Source organism: Cupressus sempervirens, chromosome 11 (assembly GCF_028749045.1).
Source record: "Cupressus sempervirens isolate cs-2001-9-10 chromosome 11, ASM2874904v1, whole genome shotgun sequence".
Classification (NCBI taxonomy): Eukaryota; Viridiplantae; Streptophyta; class Pinopsida; order Cupressales; family Cupressaceae; genus Cupressus; species Cupressus sempervirens.
The window spans coordinates 472,020,886-472,037,048 of record NC_143128.1 but is presented as its reverse complement, the minus strand read 5'-3'; the positions used below and the strand labels follow the sequence as shown (position 1 = coordinate 472,037,048).

The 16,163-nt window shown below is 35.6% G+C and overlaps 2 protein-coding genes across 3 annotated transcripts in view; both read left to right on the top strand.

Moving 5' to 3' along the window:
* The window catches only part of LOC149530423 (protein RETARDED ROOT GROWTH, mitochondrial-like), a 106,249-nt gene extending 97,875 nt beyond the window's left edge, over positions 1 to 8,374 (top strand). For both annotated transcript variants that reach the window (XM_089811867.1, XM_089811868.1), the window contains exons 4-7: positions 3,376 to 3,524; positions 3,633 to 3,784; positions 7,704 to 7,818; positions 7,935 to 8,374. In XM_089811867.1, the coding sequence (XP_089667993.1) occupies positions 3,376 to 3,524; positions 3,633 to 3,784; positions 7,704 to 7,818; positions 7,935 to 8,084 (566 nt within the window). In that variant the 3' untranslated portion in view covers positions 8,085 to 8,374. The remainder of the gene's footprint in view (positions 1 to 3,375; positions 3,525 to 3,632; positions 3,785 to 7,703; positions 7,819 to 7,934) is intronic.
* A 5,238-nt stretch (positions 8,375 to 13,612) lies between these two features.
* LOC149530422 (uncharacterized) lies at positions 13,613 to 15,499 on the top strand. The gene is made up of 2 exons (XM_089810179.1): positions 13,613 to 13,876; positions 13,961 to 15,499. The coding sequence occupies exon 2, from the start codon at positions 14,633 to 14,635 to the stop codon at positions 15,005 to 15,007; it is 375 nt and encodes a 124-aa protein (XP_089666305.1). The 5' UTR covers positions 13,613 to 13,876; positions 13,961 to 14,632; the 3' UTR covers positions 15,008 to 15,499.
* Positions 15,500 to 16,163: the final 664 nt, after the last annotated feature.

Genomic DNA, 16,163 nt, shown 5'->3' with positions numbered 1-16,163 from the left:
AGGTTTATTTCTGAATTCTTTTCCTATTCCAACCTGATTATTTCCTATTTTGTTTTCTGATTTCCCTTGTTGCCTTCATGTCCTTTTAAAAATGAATTTCTCTCCCTTATTATATCTTATGTTGAGGGAGTCACAACTCCCTCTTGATCTTTCATAAACTTAGCTAACTTGTAATTATATTATATTTTATTTATTTATATTTTAATTTTATTAATTGATATATTATTAAATCCTAATTCAGAAAGGTTTTGTTAGAGTGACCATAGTTTCTTTCAATGAAATTAGAATTAACCAAATTTTAAAATCCACTTTTGAAGATAAATTGTCTTAGAAGAGGAAACCCCGAGATAATTACACTCGTTCTTGAAGTGTCCTATCTGATAACAGTGAAACTTGAAAGTAGCAGAAGGGAAGCTACTTATAATTTATATGTTTTATCCAGGCGATTCGCACTGATAGAATAAAGTTGGTGTGAGAAGGGGGTTTTAATTTTGACAGATAACCAACACACACTAGGAGAAAAAAATTCTGGAAACTTTGGAAGGAAGGTTTAATCTTGATGGGTTCTCCAATTTGTGCTGCAAAAAGTTTCAACAAATTAATATTTTGGGTAATCAAGGGGAAGTTATAAAATCCGATCCTGAAGAGGACTTGTGAGAAAGCCACTTTATTTGGATCAAAGAAAGGGTACCACTGGTACATGGAGGCCCCAACCTGTTGAAAAACATGGGATCATTAGTACAAACAAACTCTGATCCACTTGCGACTAAAATTTTAACAACAAAGAAGTCTTTGGGGAGTAAAAAGGGTTAACGATAGAGAACAAGATTCTTCAACTCATTTGTAGATCTCCATTAATGGTCATCTCCTACCCATGAAGTGGCAAATTAGGAAATTTGTTCCACAGTAGGGTCAATATGTTGATCAGAAAGTTGAGATCTGGGATGGACTTGGAAAAAGAAACAGGGGTATCTCCTAGGATATAAGCATCATCTGTCCTTGCTGACATCATGCCTAAAACTGAATTGTATTTTGCAGGAGCTCTATTGAAAGGCAAGGCTTAGGAGGGGAACTAATCTTGTTGAGTAGAATCTCACAAACTGTGGTTGTGGAGCCCAAGGATATTCTCAGCTATAAGATCTAGAAAAAGGGAAAAAATGCAGCATCTGTCTTCAATAATTAAATTTGCGTAAATGGTCAGTAAGTGGAAGGATTTTGCAGCATTTTTGCATCACAAGAAAATCTTACTTTCAATTTGCTTGGACTCCTTTGCCAGAGTAGACCCAACATCACACTCTTTCTTGTAAAGCTCCTATTGCACATCATTCTGGCCCTTGATTGATTTGGCTTCTGCCCTACGGGGAAAATAAAACCTTTGCAAAGAGGGGCAACTTTTGGGGTCTAGAACATTTGTAGGGAGATAAAATCCACAATCGCTACTCCTTCACTCTTACTTGTGCTCACATAGTTTATTGCTATCTTTTGTTCACAGGTCTGATTTTTAATATTTTTCTGCATAAGGTATGTTATGTTAAAGGTAAATAGTTTGCTTCTGTGCAATTGTGATTTATGTTCACTTATGTAAGCTTTTAGGAATAGATTTTCTAAATAAAACAAGGGGAACATAAAAAGTAAGTTTTTAAGCTAAGTCTGAAGTATTTTGAGGGAAGATAAATCTCAAAAGCTAAAAAGGGACTAAAGATGAAGATGAAGATAAATTTCATTTGAACTAAAATCTAAAGCCAAAAGAATATTCTTTTTCAAAGAAAGGAATGGAAATATTCCCTTGTGAATAAAAAGGCAAGGCTAATGATTGAAAGCATTTTAAATACTTCACTATTTTTAGGTATACTTGCGTTTTATTCTGGCAAGGGTATTTTGTAAGCAAAAGTGAGATGTTGATGAGGAGAATGCACCATATATAATTTCAAGGTCCTTTGAACAGCCCAGATTTGTTTTTGATTTTTTGAAAGGAAAATAACATAGAGTACCACAAACAAACTAATCATGGAGCAGTTATTTTATTCTAGCAAGGGTATTTTGTAAGCAAAAGTGAGATGTTGATGAGGAGAATGAACCATATATGATTTGAAGGTCCTTTGAACAGCCCAGATTTGTTTTTGATGTTGAAAGGAAAATAACGTAGAGTACCACAAACAAACTAATCATGGAGCAATTGTTTGAATGTAATATTACCATAAAGTTGAGAATCCAAAACCAAGAGCAAGCACACTAATATCCAAGGAGGAGACACATGGTTTATAAGGGGGAAAAACAAAGAAAAAAACCTGATGATTATGTAGATGGCATAAAGCCTAAATAAAATACAATGAGAAAAAGAGAGAGTGAGCTTAGGATAGAAATACTTCCATAGAAGAAAAGATAGAGGCGCCCCAAATATATAAAGGTAAGAGAGAGAAGCTACAAAGTAACTCCCAAGTCTAAGGATGTCATCTAACATTTTATGTGTGTGCAATGTGTCACAATCCTTGTAAGGAGGAAATCTGATATTCTAAATATATGGAATACAGAAATTGAGTTGTGTGAACTCAAAAGAGGACAGAGAACTTGCAGGGATAGTTTATGAATATTCCTACAAGAGACAAAAGGAGGAAATTAACTTTAGCAAGTAAAAAATTAATTCCTAACAGATGTATACAAATAAGCAGAGTATATTGTCTCTGCACAAGATTGCTGATGTTGTGAATTTTCTTCCCTAAACAGCTATTTTATTTTTGTATTCAACAAGCTTCTTTTCATTCGAGAGCTGTGCTACTATGTATATTCAGAAGCATTTTTGTGTCTTTTTCATTCTCCCTTCAATATTGAGTTTTATATGGATGGTTTAGCAGTTAGCCTCATTTGAGTGTTAAATTCCTTGCCGATAGCATGTGCAATGTATTGTCTATTCTATTGTTTAAAATATAGTAATCCAGCAATCTTGTCTATAACTTGTTCTTTTAACACTATTCTATTACAATTTAGTTTCTTTATCTCACATTTATTCTATTTCTCCCTTCCCTCTTTCAGCCTCTAGCTTTTTACATCATGTTAGAATTGGGGAGTCTGACCAAATTTGTAGGTTGTTTGAGCTTAAGGGAACTGTGCTCAAGCTTCCCATTTGCATGCTTTGATCTTGAGTGCAACTATAATCAGAAGATTAGAAGAATCCGCAATAACAATATTTAAATACATATGGAAATATACATGTATAAAGTATTAGTGAAGGTAAAGCATAGTAATATAAAGTCTTAGTAATCTAAAATCAAACAAGCATCTACTAAGTTTAGAAGACACAGACACAATCACATTACCTTTTTCTTACAGTGTGGAGTGTTGCAAGCAAGTGCTTATGTGTTGCATATTTCTTTACAGATTACGCTATAGTGGAGAAACCATCATTGGACACTTGGATGCGGGAGGGTTATGACTATATTGTACTGAAGAGATTTGATATTGACTGCATTCGTACCATTGGAATTGTGCTTGGACAAAGCATTGCCCTTGACCACTTTGTTCGACAGGTAGCTTTTTCCCTATATCAGTATTTTCATTGTACTGAGCTTGTTAATGTAAATTATGAAATATGCGTATATATGCTAGGAGCTGTTATGACATAGACAGTTTTTCAGGTAGATGGTATGGTGGCAGAATTTATTGATTTGAACAAAGGAATGGAGAAGACAGGCACATTTACCATGAAACGTAAAAAGCTTTTTCAACTTGTTGGACAGACAAATACCAATCTTGCAAATGTAATTTTCAAGCTTGGGCTTTTTGAAAGGTGATTTTTTTTGCCACAACTTTGTCATTTTTAGTTGACATTGTGAAGAAGCCATGTGTGATCGCTTCCTCTCAATATCTGAAAAGTTATTTACTGATAGAGAGTGAGTTATTGTTATCGTTGGCTGTCAAATATTAGTAGGAAAGGAGATAAGACATAAACTTATGTTGGATATCTATTATTAAGGTTATATTTAGGTTTATCTTTCAGTGGTGAACTTGCATCTAATTTGTGCATTTTGGGACATATTGCAATGGTTTCAAGATTTCAATAATTTTTTCCGGCTTTTATTGGTCATCCTCCTAGTGAAATATTGACATCAACTATAAGAGCCTCAAAAAACATTATGATTGAAATCTTATGGATGGCCTTGAAGCATGCATCCCTCTAGTTAAAGAACAAGAACATGGATCACATATGCTGCTTGTGACTGCAAAATGTAAAAATTTAAAACAATGTTTCCATGATCAGAACTTGGACAACGTCAATTTGAAACAGTACAATCTTAGTCGTGTGTTATTTGAATTTAAAAATTATGCTTTTAAAAAAGATATATTGTGTTCTTCACCTTAATTCAGTCACTTTCATTTGCAGACAGAGTAGAAATCACATTTTCTAATGATTGTGAATGAAATTTGTGTGCAAAACAACATTGCTATAAACATGGGCGAAGCTATTTGGCAATCCATAATACATCCAAAGCATCTCCATCTTTAACATCAATTGAAACCTCTGTTAGCTATAATCTGTAAGATCTTACCTGGCAGTGGCATAAGTTTGATGTTGACTGAACTGTATTGGATGAAACTAAATAGCTTACAGGGCATCATACAGTGTAACTGTAAACATTTCCCACCTGATTATGGTGGAAGCAGATTGTCCATGTAGGGTACAATTATTGTAGATGGAAAATTTAATTTCCCCCCTCATTTAGAGCACTTAGAGCAGGGCATAATTCAATGTCAATTTAGCATCTGAGAAAATGTGTGCTTGATGACAGAAAAAAGTCTAAAAATTTGGTGTACGTACACATTATAGACAATGTGCATAAGGCACGATATATGTTTTTAACATCCTCATAATGCAAATATGCTGAACTTTCAAAAATATTATGTATTGTTTAAACTTTACATAACGTCTCTGTTCGTCCTATCAGAAGACGCCTGAAAGTGCTTTCTAGGGAACACGTCTTAAGACTTCATCAATGTCTACCAATAGTGTAAAATGATATGTATTTTCCTTGCAATTGAAAAATACAATGAAAGAAATAACAAAATATACAAACATTATACTTAAGTGTTTCTAAAGCAGTGATGGTGTCTTTAGATCTGGACAATTGTCTTCATTGGACATGATTATGTGTAAATTAGCATTTTCAAACTTGAGATTCCCATATATAAATAGTTTCCTTCACAGACTGCACTAATGAACTGATTCAAGCATCGTTCATGTGGAACTGTAATTATTCAGCAGTGTTCACAAGACTTGACTGCAACATCAAACTTTGGTCACAATTTTTAAATGGCTCAATGATATCCTTTGCTATTGGCAGCTTTCAGTCAAGTCAAGGCTTTTGGTTCTATATCCAAAAGATAAAGATTATTCTAATTAATTTGGATATAAAAAATGCTGAAAATTTGTTAAAAATAGAGGGGACAATACATGTGCCCAAATCATGATTTAATGACAGATTTTTCTCAACTTATTTGTGCCTAGGGATTTGTGTCAGGGTCTGCAAAACAAATCAGTGATCCTAGTCATTATCTGATGACTGACTTTGCTGAGCCATGATTAATCACATTTTGTTTTCAAATATTTGCTATTATGGACTCCTACATGTATACACTTTTTGCTTTGATTGGTATATCTGGGATTTTAAGCTCAACATAGACTAGAGATGAGGCCACAAATGGGCAACCTAATCTTTGGCATGGAGGTACAATACCCAATAGGGGCACACAGCCCGTGGGCACACCAACCCAACAAGGGTACGGAGCACAAGCAAGAATGCCTGCTAAGTCACTTGGAATGGATGCCAGCAACATATATTCTACGTTTCTAACATGCGAGCACATTGGATAAATGAGGGCACAAGCTTAGGATCACAAGGGCCCAATGGGGGTTTGAATCTTGGTGACAACATTCCACAACTTAACCATCACACTATGGGATTAATCCCATGTATACACTATATAACGCATCTACTAATTCTAGCCTTTTTTAGGCTGGATTATTTGATACTAAATAAAATAGTAGTATGAGTAATTCATTGAAAAATCACTTATTTGGTTTACATATATATATATAGATATATATATATATATATATATATAATTGATGATTAATCAAATGCAATAATGCAATAATGTTCAACCAATAAGCATCAGGGATTAACTCTAGATCAGTTCAATCTGACTGAAGCTACAACATTAACGATATTTTACCCATATAATCTTAATCCTTGAATAATATGCCTTAAAAGAAGTCTAAGCAATATTTGCCCATTTCATTGTGTGATCATTTTACAGTATCATGACTGAAATGACTGTTTATGGATTGCAGCTTGTCCCCAGTATTATCCAAGATTTCAATCTAGAATTAAGTTATTTTATTGATTTAAAAAAAAATTTAAGTAGAGTGGGTGAAACATGGCCTTCTCCAGAATGAAATATTATTTTTAAAGTTCTAGCCTGCAGGCTATTGCTTGTGCTTTGACTTTCTGGTTTTTAATAGTTTATTCCCCATGGGAAAAGTATTTGTAATTTTTTTTCTATATTAGTTATTCCAAAAGACCAATAACTTATAAGTGAGAGTATCCGTTTGTCAGAATGAGCCAGTAACATTCCTCAAAAACAAAAAGTTAATTATTTTTCTCAAGCCAACACAAGCAGTGACATGATGATCCTGCTGTGGTCATAGACAATCCTTTCCCAACTTTGCACAAAGAGGACAAGAATATTGATAGCTGATCTCTAAAATCATCTGAATTTGAGAGCTTGAAATTACCAAAAGAGGAACAAGAAGTCAGTGCTCAAGATATGAGGTTGACAAGGACTACTCAAAGCACATATACCCTGAAGCAATGATGCGCGCAAGTGACCTCCAAAGTGTTGACGAACTAAAGCCATTCTGATGATGTTTGATATGAGATGCAAAAGTTGCCTGAATCTAAGTCAATAATGTCTTATCCGGCTTCACTTTCTCATTTAAGATGAACTATTTCTATGGAAAATTCTAGGGAGGTTGGACCCTGTTCAAGTTTTTGGTTGAATGAAACAGACAGAAAAGAAAGTTTGTTTACACTATAATGTTTCTCTTAAAATCTTGACCCTTCGTAGTTATTTTACATAAAATATGAATTTATTGTACTTGTGTTATAAACTTGTTTATGTATGTGTACACGAATGGCTTTTTGTGCATATACCATAATCATTATCCTCTGATACATATGTATTTGAGAAGCAATGTTTATCACGAATGCAGCTTCTAGACAAGTTTCTTTCAATGACTACATGGTTCCTACTCTTTGTTGTGGATATCAGTTAAGTGGAGAAAATACACTAATTTTTTTTTGATAAGTGAGAGAATACAATAATTGAAATCTGTGAATAATCTGTTAGATTGGATGATTGGACACAATGTGTGTATGGAGATTTTTTATATTAATGATTCATATATTCAGTTGCTGGTCAAGAAAGAAATACTGATAAGGTATTTCAATAGTGACTGCATGATTGTTTAAATTTTACTTTTTTGCAGAAAATTTTCCTTGCCATGTTTTCATATTTCTTGGTGTGCATTTTCACCATAAACAAGCATGCATGCTAATTCAACTTGAAGTTTGATTTTATATTCCCAGCAGTTCTCTTGTCAAGGGTAGTTGCTGGTGGATTTGAGTATTTGTATGTAATTATTTCAGGTCAGATGTTGCATGGAAAAATGCAAAATATGCACAAATTTGGGAGTATCTTCGAGATGAATATGAATTACAACAACGATTTGGGAGTCTGGATTACAAACTGAAGTTTGTAGAGGTGTGCATTGCTTGAGAAGTTTTTCTTAAAATACGGATTCTTCTTGCTTTAGATGTGTTTGCAGGAAGATTATTAAAACTTTTAAAGCATTAACCTGATAAGGTCCTGTTGTGCAGCATAATGTTCGCTTCTTTTTGGAGATACTGCAGAATAGGAAATCTGATGCTTTGGAGTGGCTTATCATAATTCTACTGAGTGCAGAAATAATGATTGGCCTCTATGATATCATTCGAAACACAGGGATGAATCAATTCACTAATTTTTAGAAACAGAATGGTTGAAGGTTGAAGTTCACACACAGCAATTGGAAAATGAGTCACCTTTCCTGGCTGGTATTCTTTAACTATTTACAATTTTTTCATGATATTGTATTCAATTATTTCTGCAAAAATCTCGGCAATGCTTTTCTCAAAAAAGTTGTATACTAATTTTTCCCTAAGATTTTGACAGTATGTAGTCAATCAATTATTTTCCAGTTACAATAATCTCTGGTGGAATGTTAAGCATTCCACACGTCTGGTTTAATAAATCTAAGGCAGGTCAACTTCTACCACAATTGCATATGACCTTGGTTTCTATAAGTTAGCCATTCCTTTAAATTTTCGAAGATTATTTTCAGCTAAACATGAGTATCTCACATGGTTGACATACATAATCCAATACCTAAATTTTAAGTTAAGATTATAAATTTTCTTTACAATTATATTCGAGGTATTTTGGCTCCATGCATATGCCAATCTAAATGTCATTATTTACTTATTTTCTCAAAACTGAGGTTCTAAAATAAATTCTGGAAAACGCATAAATGCTCTGAGGAATATCATTTAGCTATTACACTTGTTGTCGAAAATGCAATTATATTGTAAGGGAGCTGCTTTTACTGACTGACACGGCACATGGGGCATATTGCATGGGAAGTACTTAAATTGGATTGAAGGTATTTGAGAAAGAACATTTTTACTTTGTTCATATTAATTGATCACTGATATGCTTAAGAGCAAGGTGGACATTGTTATCACATTGAGCTTTACATTTTAGTGCAAGTCAGAGGTGAACTGATTGGCAAGCCATCTTTCATTGTTTGAATGTGGCCATCTGGTCATGTTAGGGAAACAGCATGTCTGTACTTCTTTAATAGCATTTGGCATTAACATTATGTATCGGTACAATCTCACATTCAAGTCACTGAAATAACCACTGGATGCATAATTGGGTCAATCATTTTGTATTTGTGTGTCTTTTCAAACACATTGCCTTGTCACTGCATATTATCTGTAGAAGGGATGTGTGGCTGACATTTAGATATGAGTCATCCAGGTCATCAACTTCACATTGCTTTAAATTCCATAAATGTGCACTTCTTTTGAACTTGATGACCTCAATCAGATGGATCCTTAAAAAACATATAATGTACACCTTTTATGAACTTGAAGACCTCATTTAGCTGGATGCTTTTCAGAACATATAGTTTTTACATTTAGAGTATGTTGATGGTTAATACTCATTAACCAACCGTTTTTTGCTTTTGCCTCTAAAACTTGGGAGTTCGGCAAATGCCTTCTGCAAACCTTACATTTGAATTCTGTACGCTGGTCAAAATGCCGAAACCATATTGCTATCAGATTTTGGGCGTTATCTAGCTTTCCTGAACTTTGTTAATTGTTTGTTTTTATATTTAGTTTGACCTTCTCGCTCATTAGTTGAGATATTTGAGCATTTAAAATATAAGCAGTCAAGTGTAATAAGGAGTAATGGTCATTGCATTTACACTGTAGACCATTAACTTAGAGAAAAACAACGTTTTAATATATATGTAATGTATTTGATCAAAAGGCCTTTGAACGGAAAAGCTCAAAATACTTTATAGTTATATCATATAAATAAATAAATAATTGCATTTAATATTGTACAATACGGATCTTGCACCATACAACCATTTGCTTTTCAAAACTTTAATAATATCTTCTGTAATGTATCATTTTTGGGGACATTAAAAATCAATCAAATAATAAAGTTTGGAAGTTGTAAAAAATTATATATAATTAAACGACAACTCAATAAAGTATTAAAATGATTAGTTCAATGAAAACCAGTAGTCATTTAATTTAAAGGAGGGGAAAATAAAGAGATTGAAAAGGAATTTCAAGAGAAAGTAGAGGGAAAATGAAGAGACAGGATGTGGTATAAAAAAAAGAATATGAAGAGGCTTATTTTTAGCTTGCTTGGTATATGTTTCTCTCTTGGAGAATTTATGGGTAGTTTTGGCTCATAATAAATTTGGGGATGAAAATCCTCGAGCTTGTAGGTAGTTGATAGAAACAAGTGCTTATTAGAGATATCACTCAGGTGTCACTTTGTGTTTCAAATTCAAATTTTCATTTATTCAATGTGACTGTAAGTTTCATGGCTATGATTGAATATTTTTACAGTTGCTTACTAAAGATTTAAATGTAATATTTGTGCATCATTTTAAAATCTCTATTTCTGTTTGATATGTATAATCTTTTGTATTAAGTGTTGGATAAATTGAAATCAATTGGTGTGCAAATTATTAATATTGTAACCCTAGAAGTTGTGCTTTTTCTATTCTCAGAGGCCACTAATATTGGATCAGAGGAGTTTTTTTTTAATTTTTTAAGAATTTAGTTTGGGATTGTTTGGTTTGAACCCATAAATATTTGGTATTTCGAATTTGTAATTTTGGACCTATTTGGTTCAAAATAAAAAATCTAAGTTTCCCAAACTCTGAAGGCAGGCTTGACAAGATCTTACAACTATACAAATTTAATGATTTTAGTCCTCCCACAAATGAAAGTCGTTGCACAGCTCTTGTATGCTTTCACATTTACTTAAGGACAAGTAATGCATGCGAGTGAGCTCATCGAACATGGTAGGAAGCATCTTCAATCTACTACAATCACTTAATGAAATACTTGTGAGGATCATCTGATTGCAAGTTTCTTTTGGTATTTCATTTAAACTTGAACAACTATTTAAACTTATTTTCGATTGCCACGCAAACATCAAGCGACGAGGAAGACACATCAGACTTGAACACCCATATATTTCTAAAGAGATTAAAGATGTTGAGGTTCCCAATCTAGCCAGGAGGCAAAGTAGACTAGAACATGTTATATTCAATGACTGTGGTGAGGTAAGCTTTTCCAAATTGCACGGGAGCTCTTGCAGACTCTTACAATATGAGAGGTCAAGTTTAGTAAGGTTGACCAACTCCCCAAAAGCTCTTACAAACTCTTACAATGTGAGAGGTCAAGCTTAGCAAGGTTGACCAACTCCCCAAACTCAGTTGATAATTACTTTAGATTCCTACACTCACTCAAATCCAACTTCTATAAAGATCAAAGCTTGACAAGAGATTCAATTAATTCTTCTAGATCTTTGCAGCTTGACAGTTTCAACCTTTGCAAATCATGTAAATTTGGTAAACGCTCTAAAATTGCATCAACACTGCGTCGAACCAAATACAACTTCTTGAATGAACCAAGATGTACACTAAGAAAAATGCACTTCCCTAAACCCTTCTATCCAAGATTTTCCATAGATTGGAAAGCTTGAAATGGTGGCTTAGGGCTCCCTAGTCATGGAGTGCAAGAGGCATACAAATGAGCATAAAGGAAGCTCTCAACTGAGCCTTAGAAACACAACCTTTGCTAGTAAACCATGAAATGAGAGATTCTTTAAGCAAGAGCAAGAATGCTAGTGTCAAAGAACTCTTGAATATGCAATGCAAGGATGAGAGTAAACTAAGATGAAATGCACAATGCAACTAAGCTAAGCAAATGAAAGTGTTACATCCATAGTAATTAGACCATGTGATCTAAACTACTTGCAAAAGAACTACATTATATGTAACTAAATTAGGATGCCATATGACAAAATGCTATGGATGAAAGAAATGTAGACAAGAAATGGTATTCTCCACAAAAGCTCTCAAGCATTCGAATAGAAAACCTGCAACATAACAATACTCAAGAGTGTGGATCCTTTGAGGGGGAAAACTCTCTCCCTTTTACAGTTGTACAGACGGTAGAGATCAAGATTAAGATGGTGGATGATCAACGGTTGGATTTGAAAATGGGAGGGATCCATGTGCACACACAATTCAACAAATAGAAAATAAGTTGACTTGTCATATAAGATAAAAGTCTCACAAACCTTTTCTTTTAATTGCAAAATAGAAAAAAGACTTTATGTGTGCACTTTAAGTGGGTTAGAAGAATTGGGTCTTTTATTTAATTAAAAGGGGACATGTTCTTTTAATCAAATAATGAATTTAAGATAGCATAGTCAAACTATAGGTTATAATCAAATTAATTGATTATTAGCAATTTGGTCTAGGTATATGATTAATTAAATTAGCCAAAATGTTGAGAAGGGGGCTAATAGTCTAGATGACCATTTTTAGGTGATTACATTTGCCCCTCTTTGACTAATGTGTTATCGATTTGGAAACACATTACGTGAAAGAAAATAGTAGCCAAGTAGGCAACAATAGATATAGATATATGATTTTGAAGAACGAAATGCAAAAAGAGATAGCAAATCTTGAATGTACAGCCTGATAGTGGTAGTATTGAACACTAGGAAAAGAAAGATGATGTCAAAATCCAAGAAGGATGCTAACACCTAGCAAAGTAGATAGATCAAGAGCAAGTGAAAAGATCAATCATATGCTCCTATGAAATAGACAGCTGTAGCAAGCGATGATAGAGTATTTTTGCCCCCTTGGGATCAAAATCAAAATAAGGTAAGGGGGATGCAAAAATGAGCTAGATATGAATAAATCGAGATATAGCAATGTCCAAGATGACAGATAAATGATTAGAAACAACGAGTGACTATAAGAAACTGATAGAATGCCCCAGTTTAACCAGAGTTGACCATGGAGGATAAAGCATAAAAATTAGGTCAAATTGAGTAGAAAAGTGATTTGAGACATGAAAAGGTGAGTAGAAAGAGATATGAAGTGTAGAAATGGTGAAGACATGAAGAATTGAAGATGCCGCAGTGATGATTCGGAGATTAGACCTTAGAAGGTCGACTAACTGCTCAGAAGAAGGTGAAAATTTAAAAATGTGATTTTGACCAACGAGATGAACTCGGATCTTGATTTCGATCCTGAAAATGGATCTAGGACATCAAAATTAGCCAAGGGTGCAATTTTTGCGCATTTCGAGGAGTTTGAAAATTAGGTGAAAAATGAGGTTGGGGGCTATAAAAGAGGCCCAAGTGTCATTTTCAAAATCATTTTGTCTTTTGTGATTTGTTGAGAGCTTGTGAGTGGTTGAGAGGTTACCATGGCTTTGGCAAACATTCCGCTTCACCGACATTGTTTTGAGCGCAGCCGATTGCACAACCGATCGGAGCAGTACGAGGCACTGGTAAGTGACCTCTTCTTGTCATTTTTTCGAGCTCTTTTTGGTGTTTTTCACACATTTGTAGGGTTTTCTGCAAAATATTGCGCGATATTGAAAAAGTATTGCATGGGTACTTTGGAAAATATTGCACGATAGATTTTTGCCCAAAATGTATCGCACAAATGTTATATAGTGTATCGTATGGGACATACCCATATGTTGCATGAACTAGTGTGAAATGTTGCATGACTTTACAAAAAGTATTGTGCGATAAATTTCTAGCATATTGTGTCGCCTGCAGTTGGGAAAAGTATCATACAAATGTTTTTTAGCATGTTTTTGTGGATTTTTTGCATTATGATCACGTTTGTGATACATTACTGACGTGCACATGTTGTGTGTTGACAGGGGTATTTTCAGCGCTACTTATCAGAGCCCCCAAAGTGGTGGGGTTGCATGTTGTACAGTATTTGAACGATGATGAACATGCTGCCATATCTGCCATGGGTTTGCGATGGGTCATATAGATGCCCCATATATGGGCAAACCATGGATTGTTGACTGTGCTGGTTGAGTGGTGGCACATCGAGCATAAGACCTTTCATCTACCAACTGGAGAGGCCTCGATTACATTGGAGGATGTCTATCACATTCTTCGATTGTCATGCCACAATGAGCTGGTAAGTTGTTTGTTTAATTGTTCTTGTCATGTTTTACAAATATTGATGCGAGGGATACTAATGTTAACCTTGGTTATGTTACAGGTGTACTATGATCATACCCCAACAGAGGGGCAAGCCATGATGCAGTAGTTGTTTCATGATGTCACCATTTTAGACCATCATCTGGGTTGGAAGCAATTGATTGCCAAGTATGGAGTGGATTACCCTCTTCCCAGCTTACTATGTTTGTTGGTAGCTCAAGGTTTGGTGACAGACAGGGGCCAAAAGGGCTTCCCACTAGGATGGGGTCGATTGGTGTTTGATTTGATTGCACGACCACACAGGGTGGCATGGGGGCTAGTGATATTGGCAGAGATGTACCATGAGTTGCATGAGATAGTTTATCATGAGGGCCACTCAGGGGCATGCGACGCAGTGGTGGTGCAAATTTGGGTGTGGGAGCACATTGTTGTGATCTGACCATGAGAGCGGAGCCAACCATATATTTTTGGTTATAGAGGATTTGTCCCACAGACACATAGTGGGGATGTGACCTATTATTGGCATATCTTTAATGAGCTAACAACATTCACATGGTGGCCTTACCGAGATTGCCGTAGATGGTCTGATGCATGGGAGTTAGACTATATGAGATATAGCAAGCCATTAGTGGGTAGGATGGCAGATATAATGGAGCGGTTTGTGATCAGCCGAGCATGGCGACAGTTTGCAAAGTGACAGGTGATATTGGTGGAGACTACCACCTACGTTCGGATGCATTTTGATGAGACACGAGGATGGTTGCTGATGCTAGATTATCAGAAAACAGTACGATATACAACAGCTCTGGTGCCAACTCCTTGGGATTATCGCCCAGATGTGGCAGATGCAGGGGCAAATCCTACATACTTATACGAGAGACAGAGGCACCCGTTCCCACAATTTATAGAGCCTGATGCGCTACTTGTAGGAGGGCGACATAGAGGTGGTGAAGGTAGGGGTGGAGGCGAAGGTGGTCAACAGATGGAGGTTGGAGAGGGGTCTCGATCGGGGCAGAGGAGGATGCAGACACAGGCCGTGAGGGAGATGGAGGAGGAGGAGGAGGTGCCATTGATGTGGTGTCAGCGGGGAGGGTGGAGGCGCAGGTAGAGCAGCCAGTTGGGGTTTATGAGCAAGACACGAGGATCTGTGCCTTGGAGGTGAAGCTTTAGACATCTCGGGTGGCGATTGCAGTTCGAGACCAGTAGTTGATAGATGAGCGAGCACGGGTGGATGAGCTCCAAAGGGAGCGAGATGTGGCGAGGCGAGAGGCAGCACATCATGGTGCACGTGCCGCATACTATTATGCCACCTACAAGGGTGTGGTATCGCCAGGGCAAGGACTTCTCGACTGCTCTGAGTGGGCTGATAAATTAGAGGGTGCGATATAGCTGCTGGATAGGAGACAGGGTCCTCCACTAGGGCCACCACCAGCTGCGGAGGGTGGTAGCCAGTCATAGGCTGATTATGATAGTTTTGACATTTTGGTTGTACATCATGCATTCTTGAGACGGATATCCAGATTTTGAATCTCATTTTTGTATATGTACTATGACACATTGATAAATATGAGATACTGGATTCGATTGACAGTTTTGTGTACATGTCTCAAATGGATGTTTCAACATTTTAGTTTTCATGTGATGTTTCAGTTTTTGTTTCTTGCTTATGTATGTGTTTGGTTGGATACTTATGCTCATGTATCTCTCTTATGTATGATGTTTTTAGCTCTCATGTGTATGATATAGACTTTATGTTTCTAAAAATATGTGACACTTGGATAGATTGAATGTGATGTTTAGATTAACCCCTTGTGATGACATGATAGCAAGATAGATATGAAATGAAAGATCAAGAAGGTGAAAGCAAAGAAGGACGTGAAAGCAGTTAGTTGATATGTCTGCAAAAAAGATGAAGAGGGAACTCTCCCCATATGTAGGAATGTAAAAAATGAACTTGAAATTCAAGCTAATATGCAAAGTGGTTTACCAACAAGGGACAAATAACATTTAGACTCTTATTTCATCATTGAGCACTTATTAGGGACATCATGAGTTCATACAACCATCATTAGTATAACTATGAGGATATGAATATGATCGATATCAGATAGTTATGTGGAAATCTAATCTAAGCATCAAAGACATGTAAGTTGAGCTAACTATGCAATTAGAATCCCTAAGTTTAGTATAGCAAGATTACACCTATATTGAGGCATAAGTGCCAGGATAACCCCCGAGTATGGTCTTGCAAAAAACAATCAAGG

Excerpts from the sequence above, each read along its gene's own strand:
- LOC149530422 (XM_089810179.1), top strand. The coding sequence starts at position 14,633 with ATGCATTTTGATGAGACACGAGGATGGTTGCTGATGCTAGATTATCAG.